Consider the following 16366-nt stretch of genomic DNA (forward strand, 5'->3'; position numbering starts at 1 on the left):
CAGCCTGCTTTTGATGTAAATGAATAAAATGCAAACACATTTTTATCCAAAGTTTAGCCCCCTGTCAAATTTGAACTTTCCTGGGGAAGACATGAAACTCTGTCCTAGCTGGAAAGCGTTTGTGCTGAGTAGTGGCACTGTGCTAGAAACAATGGAGGAATTAGGATTTCTCAGTGGAAGGGAAAAAAAAAAAAGCCACAATCTTTGAGAATGCAAAGTATTAGATAATGTAATATAGAGGGTTGCTGCCAGCTCTGCCTGTATGCTGAGTAGTAGTAAGCTTGACATAGCAGTTTACATAATAAATGGTATTAAGGCTGGTAATTTTTTTTCAGAGCGAGCCAGGCTCTTTTCAGTGATGCCCAGTGACAGGACCAGAGGCAAGGGTCACAAACTGAAACACAGGAGGTTCCCTCTGGACCTCAGGAAACACTGTTTTACTGTGAGGGTGACCAAGCGCTGGCACAGGTCACCCAGAGAGGTTGTGGAGTCTCTGTCCTCGGAGATATTCAAAGGCCGTCTGGGTACAGTCCTGGGCAGCCTGCTCTAGGTGGCCCTGCTTCAGCAGAGGGGTTGGACCAGGTCATTTCTAGAGGTCCCTTCCAAACTCAGCCATTCTGTGATTCTGTAATTTTTTTCTTGATAAATTACCTAAATATTTGACAAGGCCAAAAATTTATAACTAAAGCCCTTGCAGCTAGGAGAAACCCAGTAGCTGAGACAAAATTTGGCATGATATAAAGCTGAAGGAAAGAAGGATTTCTTTTTAGTGTTTCTCTCAACATAATTACTTCTGTTTTTTAATGTTTCAAGGATTTAAAATACATGAAATAAGGCTGTTCTGGAAATATAATGATACCCATTGTGTTTCCTCAGTTAATAGGAAAAGGTAGGATGTAATTTAAGTATGAAACTGCAAGATGGAATTTATTTCCTAACTCCACATTTCACTTGCAGGCCCTGGAAAGCGAGTTTGTATCATGTCAGCTTCATCAGTGGATTGACCTTATATTTGGCTACAAGCAACGAGGACCAGAAGCAGTGCGTGCACTCAATGTTTTCCACTACCTAACATATGAAGGCTCTGTGAACCTGGACAGTATCACTGATCCTGTCCTCAGGGAGGTAGGTGTTTACTGCCATTTCATTCTAAAAACTGCTGTCAGCTCACAAGAAATGGTGCTTTTGCCATCTTTCAGTGCTGGAGAAAATTGTTGTGCGTGGCTTTGAATCAGAACCTAGGCCCTAGGCGACTTCAGAAGCAAGTATTAATAAACTAGCAATAAAATAGATGTCCCAAAGTATTTTGTTTGCTTGAAGTTGCCGCTATATTTAATGGTCAGTTATGATATGAGAAATTATAATATAATGTATATTCTGTAATATATATTGTACTACTTTTTATAATTTATTTTTAAGTTCACTTAATAGAACTGAAAATCGGAAAGAAAAAGCTTCATTATAGTCACAGGGAAAAAAAATCTAACCTTTTCAGTCAGATAATGTTGGTGAGAATATATTTGCTAGAGTGACAGTAGCAATTATTCAGATTAATTTGGTGTTAATCACGTAAAGTACAATCAAATTTTTACCAAAATAGAAAATGTTTTCTGTTTGTTGTGCGTGCAAGTGTTTATGTTTGTATATATGTATGCGTGAAACATATATATATATGCGCGCATATATACGAGTGAGCATTTTAAATTTATCAGTAAACTGAAAAAAAATTGTACGCGCTATCCTGATACATGTTTCCTTCCAGTGACTGTATTTGGTTTTAGTAAGACTATTCATTTGAATGATCGTTTTCTGATATCATCCATTCGTTGGCTAAAACAATTGAAATTTGGTGAAAAGTGTGAAGAAGCAACAGCTGCTAGATGAGTACCGCTGTGATGAAGCTGTACACACAATCTTCCATTCCCCCAGATAGCTGCCATCTGCTGTATGCAAAACAGTAATAATTTATACATTGCCAGGCGATGGGTTTTTGTTTGTTTGTTTATTTGTTTGTTTTCCAATCTTGGAGACAGGAATCTACAGATTTCAGGAAGAAAGAGATTCTAGAAAGCATTCATGTTCAGCTAAATATTGGGGTTTGGCATGGTGTTTTTTAGTAGTGCATTGCTGCATCTTGTTACATTTGGTGCTTTTTGAGGAGCAGAACTAAGAAAAACGTTCAGACCCTTAGCTTCCTAGAGCTGGCTTTTCACACCATGCCCTGTGAAGCTTATATTTTGTAAACAGTTAGTATTCGCTTAGTTTTAAGAATGGCCAGAATTGCTTTGGTCCTGCTGCCTGAAATATTTAATGTTAACGTCTACATGATGGTTTTCTGGATTTAAAACTTTGAGCATGAGAAGAGTCAATAGGGCACAAAACTGGAGATAACGCAGGAGCAATGCTTTTTAAAGTATAAAACAGGTGTCAAGCACCATGAATACAAGGGATTTGCATGGCTTAAGGTCCTGATTTGCATGGGCAGACTCCTATGTCTTGACTTTAAGGGTCTACTCCCACAGGGCAGCTTGTAGAATTGAGGTCTCTCTGTCTGTCTGTGCACCTTATTTAACATCTTATGACATGATGAGACTCTTCAGCTCTCCTGTGGCTCTACTTACATGCATAACTTGTCATCAGAAATTTCAAGAAATTCATGGAGATGTTTTTGTTCACTCACTTGTACATCTAACCCATGCCCTGTCAGTCAATAGCATATAAACCTCTTCTTAGGCTACTTATGCCACGTAAACTTCTAAAAGCAGAACTTTACCTTCATTGCCACAAGCTAGATTCGTAAATAAAATTCATCGATAGCAATGAGAAGGCAGCATGTCTAGAAGAAATGAATCCTCCCAATTTTTGTTATATAGCGATACATAAAGTTGTATGCAAGCATTTAAAAATAGTATACTTTCTCCTCCAAGAGATCTTAGACATTGGTTATTTGTGGTTTGTTATAAAAAGGTTAAAAATACTTTTTATTAATCTTTAATCAGAAATTACAATGCACGTGTAAATACAGAGAGATTTAGAGTCTTCTTCTGTTTCCCTGAGCTCTATTTATGAAACTAGCAGACATTCTTTCGCCAGTAACAAGCATTTGACATTGTGATGATCTAGTAGGTCAGGTATTTGGATATCATGTTTCTGTTACAAGTACGTGTGTTCTATATAAATTGTTTTGTTGGCTTTTTTTTTTTTACTGTATTTTGAAATTTGCTAGATATTCCATGAAATAAATTAGAAACTAAAGTCTTTGAATACCACTTATAAATACAGAAATGTAACAATAGGAGCACTGGTGCCTTTAAAAATAGTGATAACAATTGTTTAGTATGTTTTACAGTGGCAGGTGGTGGTGTCTTGCATCTTAACTTAGAAACTCTGTGATTTCGAATCAATTGAGCTTTGCAGTTATCCAAGAAAGTGCATATCTTGGTATCCAAATGCTCTTAATGTTTATTTTCTAAATAAACTGAAACATTTGTGTCCTGTCACACAGAAGACGGTGAATGTTCTCGATAACTGGCTGTGAAATAACCCAATCAATACAACCTTATTGGCAGGAGCCATTACCAGACCAATGGACTCAAATACGGTGGTAGCCTCCTCATACTGTGGTTACAGCTAATTTTGTATTGAGCTGAGTCCCAGCAGAACCTGTCCAGTGAAATAAGGCTCCAAATAAAAACACCTCCCATTTAGTTCTGAGCTGATTGAAAGACATAATTTAAAAAGGCAGATTCTGGTGAGCTGTTCATTCTATGCCTTGGCCCTTGCACCCTTTGCTTGAGCACCTCGCTTAAACGCTGAGGAATAGGTTGGTTTTAGCTATCTGTGAAGAATGGTAAAGGAGTCACTTCAGTAGCCTTCTCGCTGGAGCAAAAAGATATTCAATGGTGGGATAACTCACGCCTGCCGTTCCTTACGTCTTTTTCACATGTACGGGGGAGCCCTCTAAGAATTCACTGCTGTTTAACACTGGAAAAATGGCCATCCTCTACTTTTTTTCTGTTTGGACCTATTTAGTGGAAGATTCTCCATCTGGCTTGCTTTCTTCGTTTTCTGTTTTGCAAATTCACAATGGGTGAAACCAGAATGCTGGGATAGCATTAAGTTTCAGATTACTAAAGTCTATGAAATCTCATATGTCTGCACCTGTAATAACTCTTTGGCAACTTAAGATCCGCCCTGGATGGATAGAATATACTGATTTCATTTAAACATACTGATTTTGATTTTTCAAACAACTTCTTAATTTTCTGATACCACAAACAATATTTGATTACTATAGTTTATTTTAGGTAGTGATGAGGACGACATGAAATTCCTGACTTAAATGCTCCACAGAAGTTATAAAGTTGAATTTTGTTGTTTAGATCCTTTATGATTAGAAATTGGGAAATTCTCCAGTTCTATCAGTTCTAATGGTCTCTTTTATTCCGCACATTGCAAAATTTTCATTTTGTAATAAGGAGGAGAAAAAATATGTAACAAAATAAGCATTTTCAAGCCCCCAAATTATTCTTTTGTTTCCTTTTTTTTATTGCAGCTTTTTGTATTCTATTCGTATTTTTTTTCCTTTTTTAAAGTAAAAGCAGTGAGGTAAAAGCTAAAACTTGAAGAACAGCTTAAGGATATTGATTCATTCTTACTTGACAGGTGAAATCATGGTTGCAGCACTAACCACAGCAATTACAGCATTAAAATGTCAAGAAATTAGAGGTCAGAATAGCAGATAATTTTCTTCCTTTTGTCAGATTAAAAATTGACATTCTTTGACAGCACAGGATCTCTGGCTGAGAAAATTATGACAGCTTAACTCATCTTGTACTTGTAAAGCAGTAATTGATAATGAACTTTACCATGACAGTCTTCTCCTGTGGAGAAACATGACAGGACATCCCTGGTACAAAGCCTGTATCTCTTTTTAATATGTAAACAGTAGTTATATTGGACATTAGATGTTATTTGGAATTGTCTTTACTGTTAGTTTACATCATAATCCAAATCCTTTCCACTGGATAGATTTGGCTGACTTCAGGGGCTTGATGCTGAGGATGCTTATGTATAAAGGACAATATTGGAAATACAGTTTACTTCTGGTCCTTTGAAGTTATCAGTTCACTTCTTTAGGAAAATATAGTTCTTCCTCTGGTGTCTCCCGAAATGTCTATAGATTTTGTGAGCTTCATTTTTGCCAAACACCTGTAAATTTGGACACTCAAAAATCAATAGAGTTTTTCTTTTTTTCAGGTTAGGAACTTGTTTCTACATGACGCAAAGTATTGTGAAAGGGAACAGCACAGTTATACCGATCCTTAAAAAATGCAACACAAGAGATAAAATTATTTTCAGTACTACCTTGTAGATTAAACACAAAATAATTAAGTGGGCATGTTCAGTTAGTGCGTAATAGATTAGCGACATGTAGTACTGAAAGCTCCTCTAGTGTGCAGAAAAGTACTATTTCAGGTTTTCTGTTTATTTGTTTAAAATCATGGCCAGGTCTCTAATTAGTTTGGGTTTTTTTAAGACATTCAGCTTGTTTGTGATTAGAACCGTTTTGAAAAATCAAGTGAAACATTATATTACATGGCCATTGGTTTGCGCTAGACTTCAGGCTGACTTTGTGTCATCCTTGTGTTGGATGGGAGTCGCAAATAGGGCTGAGCAGTGCAGCGCGGTGACTTTCCTGCGACTGCTGCATCGTCACCCAACGCTTGTGTCCCCCCACCTCCAACAAGAATCACAAGTGCGTAGGAAAGCAAGGAGGTGAGGTGTCAAGCTACTGGACTCAGATATTTGTTCCGAGCAGCCACCTGTCAAAATACCTGAGCGTACTCGCAACTCACACAGCAAATTGAGAAATGATTAAAATTGCTAGTGTTTGACAGGCAGTTGCTGCGCCCGTAAACTAATCCTGGTAGGACAGTTTTGCTGGCAGCTAACAGAGCATATGGCCTATGCAATATTTATTCCTTTGGTGGTGACTAGATATTTAGCATATTTAAATAATTTGAAAAGTCATAATGATGCGGTAGTCTCGCAGTGCTTTTCAGTTACCCTAATTTCTCGGTTTTATTTTTCCTCTTATATTTTCTTCTGTTATCTCTTTCTTTGATCTGACAGGAATAACAAAGCATCCCTCTGGATCTGCTGTGATGAAATATGCCCACAGGAAGCAGAGTAGATCACATCAGTTTTCACTTCTTGTTTTTTTTCTTTCTTTCCTTTTTTTCGCCCTCCTTGCTGAAACACTCTTATGCTACTACAGAGGGCTGACATGATAGGGCTGTCAAGACTCAGCAAGATAGATATATCTTTAACAAAGGGAGCTGGAATGCTAGCCTTTCCCTGGTGGCTGAACCTGGCAAATTTATGAGGAAAAAATTAACACACTATTCTAATAGCACTATATAATGCTTTCAAGGTAATGCCAGCCCTTGCAACCATGTGCTTGTTCTTGCTTTTGCTTGGAGTTATTCTTATTTATTCTGATTTCAGTTTTAACTTGTTAGATCTTTTTCTTCTGGGCGCCGTTTCTTTGATGTGACAAGAATATCAAAACCACCCCTATTGATCTGCTTGATTGAATTGTACCCACAGCACTGGCCACTTCCATGTTCAGTTGTGCTTAATTGCCTCCATACAAGGGATGGTCTTTGCTTCCTTTCTAGGAGCAGTCCTGCTTAGGCATGAATACAGATAGTGGTGAAATAAGTAGGAAGCTGCAAGTAGTATCAGTATCCACTTCTTTCAAAATTAATTGAAGGAGTCTGTTTAACAAGAACAGTTATTGAGTAAAAACCATCATCAAAGTGGAAATAATTTTCTTATATGCTAAGGGCTCTGTTCTTCTCTGAGAAATGTGTACTTGCATCCTTTGGGTTTTTGTCAAGAAGTCTACATCTCCTTCACTCCCAAATACTGTGTTTCGCAGGCATACAAACCAGGTGTCTTTCCCCAAATTATGCTCCATTTTTGGGAAAAAAAACCTTGATTACTTTTTATTTTTCTTTGCTTGTGAATCTGTTCTGTTTGTGTGAAGAGATTATAAACAGAAAACTAAATGGATGTTTATATTTCACTCTGGGAGCATCTGTGGGTATAATGATTTTTATGTCTTTCCAGTGAGTTTGTGAGCTCAGCATCCTCTTCTGTAAATGGGAAAGGAAGAGTCTTTACTTGCTGTCACTTTGTTTTGCTAGCCCTCTGTAGATCAAGAAGAAAAATACAGGGATTTTTGAGGATGTTTATTTCTGCAGTTAAAGATTCCTGTAGAAGACACTGAATACAGGAGGAGACACCTTCAATCAGAACATTCAATAAGAAATTAGTGTAAATTGCATGAGGTCATTTACCACACAGTAAATGAAAGCCCAATGTATAGGCTTTTATTTTTAAATTAAATTAAAGTGTGTTCTTTTTCTTGTTTCTTGGTCAGGGAAAAAAGCTTTCTGAAGGTGTTTGCTGCAGAACAGCTGAATCATTTTAACTATGAAATAACTTTTTGTGAGCACCTAGCCTAAGCAATGCAAGCCATTTATGACAAGGGGTCAGAAATCGTAATCTGATCTAGAGAATTCCAAATGAAAAACATCCTTCAACCATTACTAAAAAAAATATCTACAGTTAGATTAATGATCGATTATATCTCTAGTTAATGTATTAGAGATGACCGGATAATCAATATTTTAATGAATCTGTGCTGATCTGAGTTCCTGACGATACCTGGGTCGGTGCTGTTATATGTTTATGGGAATTCAGAATCTTTTAATAGTCAAAAAAATACACAGTTCCTGGAAGTAAAGGGAATCGTGGTGTACAGGTGGTTTTGGGACCAGAACAGCATTCTAGAAGATTTGGGTTTTGTTTAGTGTTCATTGCGCTTGTGATTAAAAAGCTCAGCATCCAGACGGAGACAAACACTGCCACTCCACGTACGTCACCAACCATTCAAACTGAAGAACTGCTGATAACTTATGTAGCTGATGAGACTTCAACCAACCTATTTGATAAATATTGCAGCTAATTCATTCATCGAAGGAATACTAGGGTGAGTTTATAAATAACTCATAGCCCAGAATAATGTCTCTGTCTACTTTAAATATTATTTGGAATAAATCGTTTGGCCAGTTCTCGTCTACATTAGAAATTTCATATGCATTTTTGTCAGAACACCCTGGAGTCTTACCCAAACTGAGTTTAATGTTTTGTCAGTATGAAAAGAACATCATTAACCGCAATTGCTCTCTTTTATTGCCGAAGTACATGTACATGAAAAATACTTGTACATGAAAATTTCTTCTTTATTGTCTGGTTATTTTGTTTTTCTCCATATGGATGACAGGTACCAATTATTGATTTTTAAAATTAGCAACAAGCATTTTAACATGCACTTAAAGTAATATTTTATGTGAGAGAGACACAAAGAGAGAGAGATAGGGTGAAAATTACTGCAGCTGATTGTAACAGAAATAGCTGGAAGGGGCTTCTTTTTTCCTATTAGCACAGATTTCAGTTATATTACGCTGTCATTACCTCAGCATAAATTAACTATTATTCAAAACATTTCACATACAGCAGTTTATTGGAACAGATATTACTCAGTCTAAGTATCTCGTCACTCACTTAGAAAGACGCAAAGCCGAGCTTTCTAAATGTTTTAAACATATTGATAATGTGCCTCTTTAATGCCATTTTGAAGCCTGTGTACAGTATATCTATATTATTGTTTTCAATTTATGTCAAGAACAAAGTGAAGTTTTGAAGAATGCATTCTGGGAAATAATCCAAGCAGAATTATTTCTTTATAAGCTAAACCCTGAAAATAACTGAGAACATTTATTTTGAATGTAGCAGCATAACCTGTTTCCAAAAACTGAAATTCTAATATACACTGAAGCTTCATGAATACTATATGCGACACCTTTCAGCATGTATGTTTTACCTACTTCCCTGTCAGGCCTTTTTCAGCTGTTAGTTTTGAAGGTTTGCCTGTTCTCTGAGACAGTTCTTGTGTCCTGCAGTGGATAAATTGAAGGCTGGCAGATGGTTGCGGCCTCATCATAACCACAATTTGTAGTGACGAGCATGTACTTCGCAAATCTCAGAGCACCTTCTTAAGGTGGGAACAAGGCAGAAGATTTGTGAGAGAAAGATGAAGCTGAGAGCAAAGAGATAAACCAGCATTTACTTTCCGCTCAGATAAAAAAGAAAACCCCTAACCTTATATTATCACATTCTTAACTTAATGCATTTTATTTCATTAACAAGGAAAGATTTTACTCATGAGTTTCGCTATTTTTTTTGATCAAGCAGAAGTAGAACCTGAAGTCACACTTCTAATTTTGTATAGTTTTATATTTATAAAACAAGAACAAAATACATATGCTAGATACTTTGTTTTACTGAGTCTGTTCTGCGTTCCAAACATTAAAAAATATCTTCGGTGGCCATGTTTTATTTCAATAATAAACCAGAAGAAAAAAAGTAACAGCTAAAGTGCATTCTCTAATGATTAAGTACCCTGTCCTCTTTTATTACTGCAAGCTTTCAGAAGGCCTGTTCTGTTGTTTGCTTCCCTGTTTTCCTCATTTTCTTTTGTGTTTTCCTACAGGGGATGTTCTTAATTGTAAAATAAGTAGAAATAAATATGATGTGTATGTTTGTGTAATGGCTTTTTGAAATATGTGTAAGCTATCATTCTGGCAGTAAAGATCACTCGTTACTTGAGCGATCAATAACATTTATTTTCCACTACTATGATATTCTCTGGACTTGATCCTATACCTTCATTTATTTACTTCTACATCAAATGATGTCACTGTTCCACTAGTTCAAAAGAGGACCTGCTTATGATCATCTGAATTCTTGTCAACTACTGGCCAAATTGCCATGGGGTATGAACTGTCGCTACTAGAACCCCTTTCTCTCACGTTTTAGTTGAACCCCCTCATGAGCATGGTGTGTTATTCTCTATGCTGGCTTACCAGAAAGATTTGAGAGAATTCAGAGAAGAGCATGCCAGTGATGAGAGGACAGAGAAGACTGATTTATGAACAGGATTTCAAGAGCTTGACAGAAAATAAGAGAGTGAAAGGGGACGTGTAGCAGAAAGGCAGGAATACGGAGAGTTTCTCATGCCAGCCGAGACAGGGATATTACTTGGTCCGATGCCAGATTAACTAGAAGCTACAGGATCAAATTCAGACAGGAAAGTTCAGGCTTAATGGCAGAAGTTTCCTAAGGTCTATAGGCTGTAGTTCGACAGTACAAATCTCATAAGAGAAACCATAAAAGCCTCATTAAATGGTTCATTTCGAACTAGAATGGGCAAACAATGTAAAAATGCATTGTTAGGAAGAAAGTACACTATGGGCAGATAGAAAAATAGGGACTTTTTAATCTCTATCTTTTATTCTGTTATGTTCTGTTATTGTGATCCCTGTAAGCATAACGTGAACACAACTACTATCAGTAACTGCATTAGTCTGTGCCTCTTATGGTTGCATTAACTTCCATCATAAGTCATTGCATCTTTTTTAACTCAGGATGGTCTTTATAAGTTTTTAATTTTTGACAAATTAGTGGTTAATGTAAAAATTACTTTTTAAAATTGCTACATTATGTGTGGAAATTTTTCAAGACAGTCAGTTTAGCTCTTTGGAGTTCATTGTTCATCTGAGGGGTTGGTCCTTTGCTGACTCACATAGACTAAAGTAAACGGGTTGAAAAAATGTGGTGAGTAGATGTCCTGAGCACCTACCAGCTAGAGATTGCTCTCCAGAGTCATAGTTTACTACACTTCCTACAACCAAAGCCAGTTGCACATAATTTATACCAAGTCACAGAAATAAAATACTGTCCTAAATATTCACATTCCCTTTTCTTATTTCTTATATTGCCAATTTCATCACAAAGTTACACAAAATGTATAAATGTGTAGTAGTTTTACAGAATACAATGCGAGTGTATGAGCATTTCTTAAGAGAGAAAGAGGGCTTTATTGAGGAGGGAAATTGAAGTGAAAGAAGAGTAGGGAAATAACCTGAAACATTTTTGTTAAAAGGTGAATAAATTCAGTTGAAGGACAGAAAAATAATGAAAGAAGTGTGTGAATTTAAGAATTTCTGTTCTTTAAAAAATCATTCCCTCCTGAAATAAACTTGTCATGCAGAAACTTTACATACATTTATTGTTGATTTTAAAAAGTTTAACTGTGAATTTTTAAAGCTCACAATTTAGCTTTTAAAATAAAAAGCATAGTTAAAACCAGCTGTTAGCATGCACTGTTAAAGCTCTTAGTCACGAAGAAAAAAAAAATTAATTAGAAAAGAGTGGATGAAGTTTGAAACCTCCTGCTGATATTACTGTTGCTTTTTTATGGATAGATGCCTATGCTTAAAGGCCTCTGTGCTCCTAAAAACGACAATTAAAAACACACACGGTGCCTTAAACAAAACCAAAGGCAAGGAGAGCTAATAAATAGTATTAAACCTGATGTGGTCCCCAAGAAATTCTCCCTTCTAATGGCATAGAATAAATATTTGCTATGTGTAAGAGGCAGAGCACTCTTCAGATGACATCAGTCTCCCTTGAAACCATGGGAAGTAGCCCAATGTTACTTCCTTGGCTCCACTCCCAATTACTCCCCAAAACACTTAACAAATCTAGGGTATTTGTATTTTATTCTGATCCCAGTTAGTTTTTCCCTTTTTTCCGGCAGCTGTGTGGGTACCATCAAAGCCAGGCTCTTTCCGCTTCTGTGGCCTTTCCTGGATAGCAGAATTCACAAGCCATTTGGTCACCAACCTTGAAAGACGAGGGTCCTTCAGAAATATTCTCTCTCCCAGTTTACTCAAAAATACCACTGCTTTTGTCACTTGATGCATTGACCTGTTGAGTGCTGTGAGTGGAGGCCAGGTTGACCACTTCTGCTTTCCAGACCAGGCTGTGGAATAAAGACAGAGATGCTCAGTTTTGCTGTTTTGTCCAGACTAGAGATTGCTAAACAGAATAAGTAGCTTCCATTTTCAGCTCAGCATTCTTGTTAGTATAAATGGTGATGTGTGAGTTTGAATATTTTTTTAAATTCTATTTAAATAATAGGGAAACCAAAGCTACCTTCAATTTTTTGCCCGGAATAAAGTCCTGCGTGTGCTTTAGGGTTTAACTGAGCAGCTTCTCTTCATGTCTGAAGAAAAGAAAAAGGAAGGATGAAGGAGGGGAAATGGAATTGCGTGGGAAGATGGGCATTACACAACTCCTGTGTTCTTAAGGGAGGGAGAGAGAGGCCAAGGTACAGTGGGAGCATGAGAAGCCAGGTGAACAGCAAAGAGGGGAAAAGGCCAGAAAGGATATTTGGAGCTCTTGATGCAGAAGAGGAGGAAGGGAAAGGGTTAGGAAGGCACTCTTTGGGAACCTTACAGAAGCAGTGAAGGAATTACCATAGGAACAGAGAGCTCTTGGTATGGTTGTTAATGCAGAGAAATTATGTTTGCAGCCTCCCCAGAGGTTTATGGGATTTTTAATCTTGACCTTTGGGACTTCTTTTTTCATTAGTGAATTCACTGAGATATTGCATAATATAACCTAGTTAGGCATTTCTAAACAAAAAAGACCTTAAGTACTTTTGACTTGTAAAATTTAGCAGGTTTCTAAATGCAGTTGACGGTGTTTTGAAAAATACTACTGGCAATTTTTATCCTAGCACGACTGAAACTTCAGGCTTTCTGGCTGTTACTCACCACTTTTCACATGTGGAAACAATTGTAGCATCCCAGACAGCAGCAGTGTTTTTTTAAAATGCCTGTAAATTTTAGTGACTGCCAACTAAGGGATGCTAATGACAGTTTTCATATGATTTTTTTATTCCTTTACTTCCTTTTTTGTAGACTTTGAAAATCTGTAGTGGTTCCAGTCAGAAGAGAAGCTACATTTAAAAATTCAGAGGATTTTTTATTTCTCACTCAAGGAAACATAACAAATTTATATGTGCTTTAGAAAAGCCTTGAAATAACTTTCCATTATTGGAGATAATATGCTTGGAATCCTGGAAGCCTTTTCAGAAAAGAACGTTTGTGTCATAAGTTTGCACTGTTTCAAAAAAAAAAAAAAAAAATCCATCCCAAAGATCTAAAACCATATATTAAGATTTCAGCACCCTGGCTTGTGTTTCCTATGCAAAAGAGGAAAATAAATTAGTTAAAGGATGATGTAAGGGAGAGGAAAGGAAATACTTGGCTTAAAAGGAAAAACTCCTGAGTAAGAGTGTCAAGAAGTAAGAGGCATGACAAACCTAAGACGGTAAAGGTAGATTTAATAAAAAAAAAAAAAAAGAAGAAAACAGAAAGCTGCAGGCAAGGATAGCATCAAGAGGAGTTTTGGTCATAACAAGAATTTGAATTTCTTGAAACTTGAAAGTAGCAATACAAACTGAAGAAGAAAGAAACAGCTTGGCCAGAAGAGAAGATGATGTTCTGAGCAAGATCTTGGTAAGACCTAAGAGTGAGGACTCTCTCTCGGTAACAGGATTTATACAACAGGAGGCACATTGAGGCAACAGAGTGGGTTTGGTTTGGTTTGCAAATACTAGCTAGGACACATCTGCAATTCTGCATGTTGTGATGCTTTGATTACCATCACATAAAGGAGTAATACAAAGGAGTAGTATCAACACGGAAATTCGATGTTGCAGGTGTACATTTTAGTAATTTGCATTGCAGGATCAAGATGTCAAAGAGAAGCTGGTTCCATAGGCCTAAACACCAGATGGGAAAGATCATCTAGATTGGCCTCTCACCCGACAAATCACATAGAGCTTTTGTCCATGTCAACTTCTGAATGTAACCATGAGTGTTCGTGTCTGAATAACGAGGATATGGAAGTGTTTCCTTATATAGGCAGATTTTAGGTGATGAGAAATTATTTCACTCAGTCACCTTACATATTTATCATCCAAAAACAGCAACAAAAATTCCTGTTTTAAAAGAAATGAGGTAATGTCTTAAGAAAAGAAAAATTTCTTGTCAGATTGAGAGGAATCCTTGTTTCTGAGGTTGGCCGTGATGTAACAATAGAAAAATTATTTCAGGGCAATTATCAGTCATCTAAAATTAAAAAAATCCTGATTGCCCAGGTTTCAAAACCTTAACTATTTAAGGCATGAAGTTACATATTTAATGAATTATTGTATCCTGATATTACATCTCTCACAAAAGTAACTTAGCAGTAAGATCTTTTCTAATGTGTTGTACTCAGTAACTTAATGATCAAAGAGAGCAACGTTTTCTTTTATAAACTTAATACAGATTTTGGAGAATGATGACAGAGCAATGATTTCATTTGGCATGACATCAATGAGCACACAAGAGTTTCAGTAATTGTTACCAATCTGTATTGAACAGGAATTATTACAGACATGAACATAAGAAATACAATAGTTCAACTGAAGAAAATAATGGCATGAAATGAGAATATAGAGAATTATAAAGGATTGTCTTTATATGAGCGGCGACCTCATTGCTCTCTGCAGCTTCCTGAGGAGGGGAAGTGGAGAGGGAGGCGCTGATCTGTTCTCTCTGGTATCCAGGGATAGGATGCGTGGGAATGGTTCCAAGCTGCATTAGAGAAGGTTCGGACATGACATTAGGAAACACTTCTTTATTGTCAGAGTGGTCAAACACTGGAACAGGCTTCTTAGAGAGGTGGTTGATGCCCCAAGGCTGTCGGTGTTTAAGAGCCATTTGGACAATGCCCCTAATATCATGCTTTAACTTTTGGTCGTGCCCGAATTGGTCGTGCAGTTGGACTAGATTATTGTTGTAGGTCCCTCCCAACTAAAATATTCTATTCTATTCTAATCTGTTCCATTCTGTTCTGTTCTGTTCTATTCTATACGAAAGAGAAAAAAATTTTTGGGGGAATGTAATTGTAAACAAAACTATAAATAAATGTATGACTTTCTTCAGTTCCAGCCTATGTTTAGACTTTTTCACAGCACTGACTCTAGAAGCAAAGGGTTGCTCCCTGTCTGCCTTGTATGCAGGCAAACAGCAGGGAAGAAAAGGCAGCAAAATTGCCGTGGGCTGGGAGCAAACCCCACAGTTTTAAAAATTATCACAACTATAAAAAGAAAGTGATGAACTGAGCAGCATGGCCTGAGGAGCCCCTATAATAATATAGACCTTGTCAGAGGAATTGGGAGTTAAAACTATTTGCTTTAGAGCATAATGGAGTTTGCTGTAGTTTTTAGTGTAATTTAATGAGAGAATTTCATTATATCAGTGGTAAACTCTCTTGTTCTGGGCAGAGTTGGAAGAAAACAAGAAAGAGAAAAACTACAGAAAATTGAGATTTTTTTTTCCTTCTGGTATAGTTAGGAAGGGAAGGGAGCATTTCACTCCTTGACATCAGTCCTTTTCAGTGTAAGGAAGTTTTTCCATGATTTTCAGGGGAATGTGCAACTGCTAGAGAATAAAAGGAAGTATTTGTGCTCAGGCACACAGGAACCTCGCACATAAGAGTACACCTCAAAGAGTAAGAGACAGTCTCGGTTAAACCTGCCCTGGCTGCAGAATATCCATCTTTACGCCATTTTTGCTTTACCTTCTCTGTTTGTGTTTGTGTTGAATTTACTTCCCGTTTGCAGTGTATTAACCAAATACAGCTTAAGCTGGCAGAGTGTTTGAAATATTTTTGTGTCATGAGAGGCATATTGGACTACCAGGGGCAAGAATGGGAGAACCATAAAGATGAAAGAGGGAAGAATTAGGCGTCACTTACTGAGGTAAATGTGAAAGCTTAAAGGCAGTGCTCCCTGACACAGATAAGGTCACTGGTGTAACTCATGCCTGTAAAGAGAATGGGAGATTTTACCTTTCACATTCTCATTCCTTTCGTAGTACTATTTCCTTTCACAGGGGAGCGAGGAAGAAGTTCAGGGGTGGACCAACTCCGGGAGGAGGCTGAAGGTCAGCTCTGAGCTATTGGTCTTCTGCTGGGGAGCCATTTAATTGCGCACTGGATCCAATGAGATACCTCCCATGAGGGGAAGGAGCTTAAGGCTGCCCCTTCTCCATTGTTAAATTAATAAAGTAGTGACCTGCAGAGAAAATCCATTTCTGTGCCCATCTTTCAGTCCCTTGAGTATCCTGATTAAATAACTGACTGTATCAAAGCCTCCAGACTAGTTGAGTCATTGCTTGTATTTAAACTACAGCACTTCTTTCCTCCAAATGTACAATAATAAAATGGAAATCAATACTCTTAACCTAACTTATCAAAAGTCCTGAAGATATTGACGCTGTTTAACAGCTGTAGATGCAAATAAAAAAGCAGTGTCTCACACCACTTGTAC

The 16366-nt window shown here is 37.2% G+C and overlaps 1 protein-coding gene across 6 annotated transcripts in view; it reads left to right on the forward strand.

Annotated features, from left to right (window-relative positions):
- NBEA (neurobeachin) overlaps positions 1-16366 on the forward strand; it is a 513163-nt gene that overhangs the window by 463711 nt on the left and 33086 nt on the right. For all 6 annotated transcript variants that reach the window (XM_063332757.1, XM_063332720.1, XM_063332711.1 and 3 more), the window contains one exon: positions 958-1125. In XM_063332757.1, coding sequence (XP_063188827.1) covers positions 958-1125 — 168 coding nt within the window. The remainder of the gene's footprint in view (positions 1-957; positions 1126-16366) is intronic.

Source organism: Chroicocephalus ridibundus, chromosome 1 (genome assembly GCF_963924245.1).
Source record: "Chroicocephalus ridibundus chromosome 1, bChrRid1.1, whole genome shotgun sequence".
In the NCBI taxonomy this organism is placed as follows: Eukaryota; Metazoa; Chordata; class Aves; order Charadriiformes; family Laridae; genus Chroicocephalus; species Chroicocephalus ridibundus.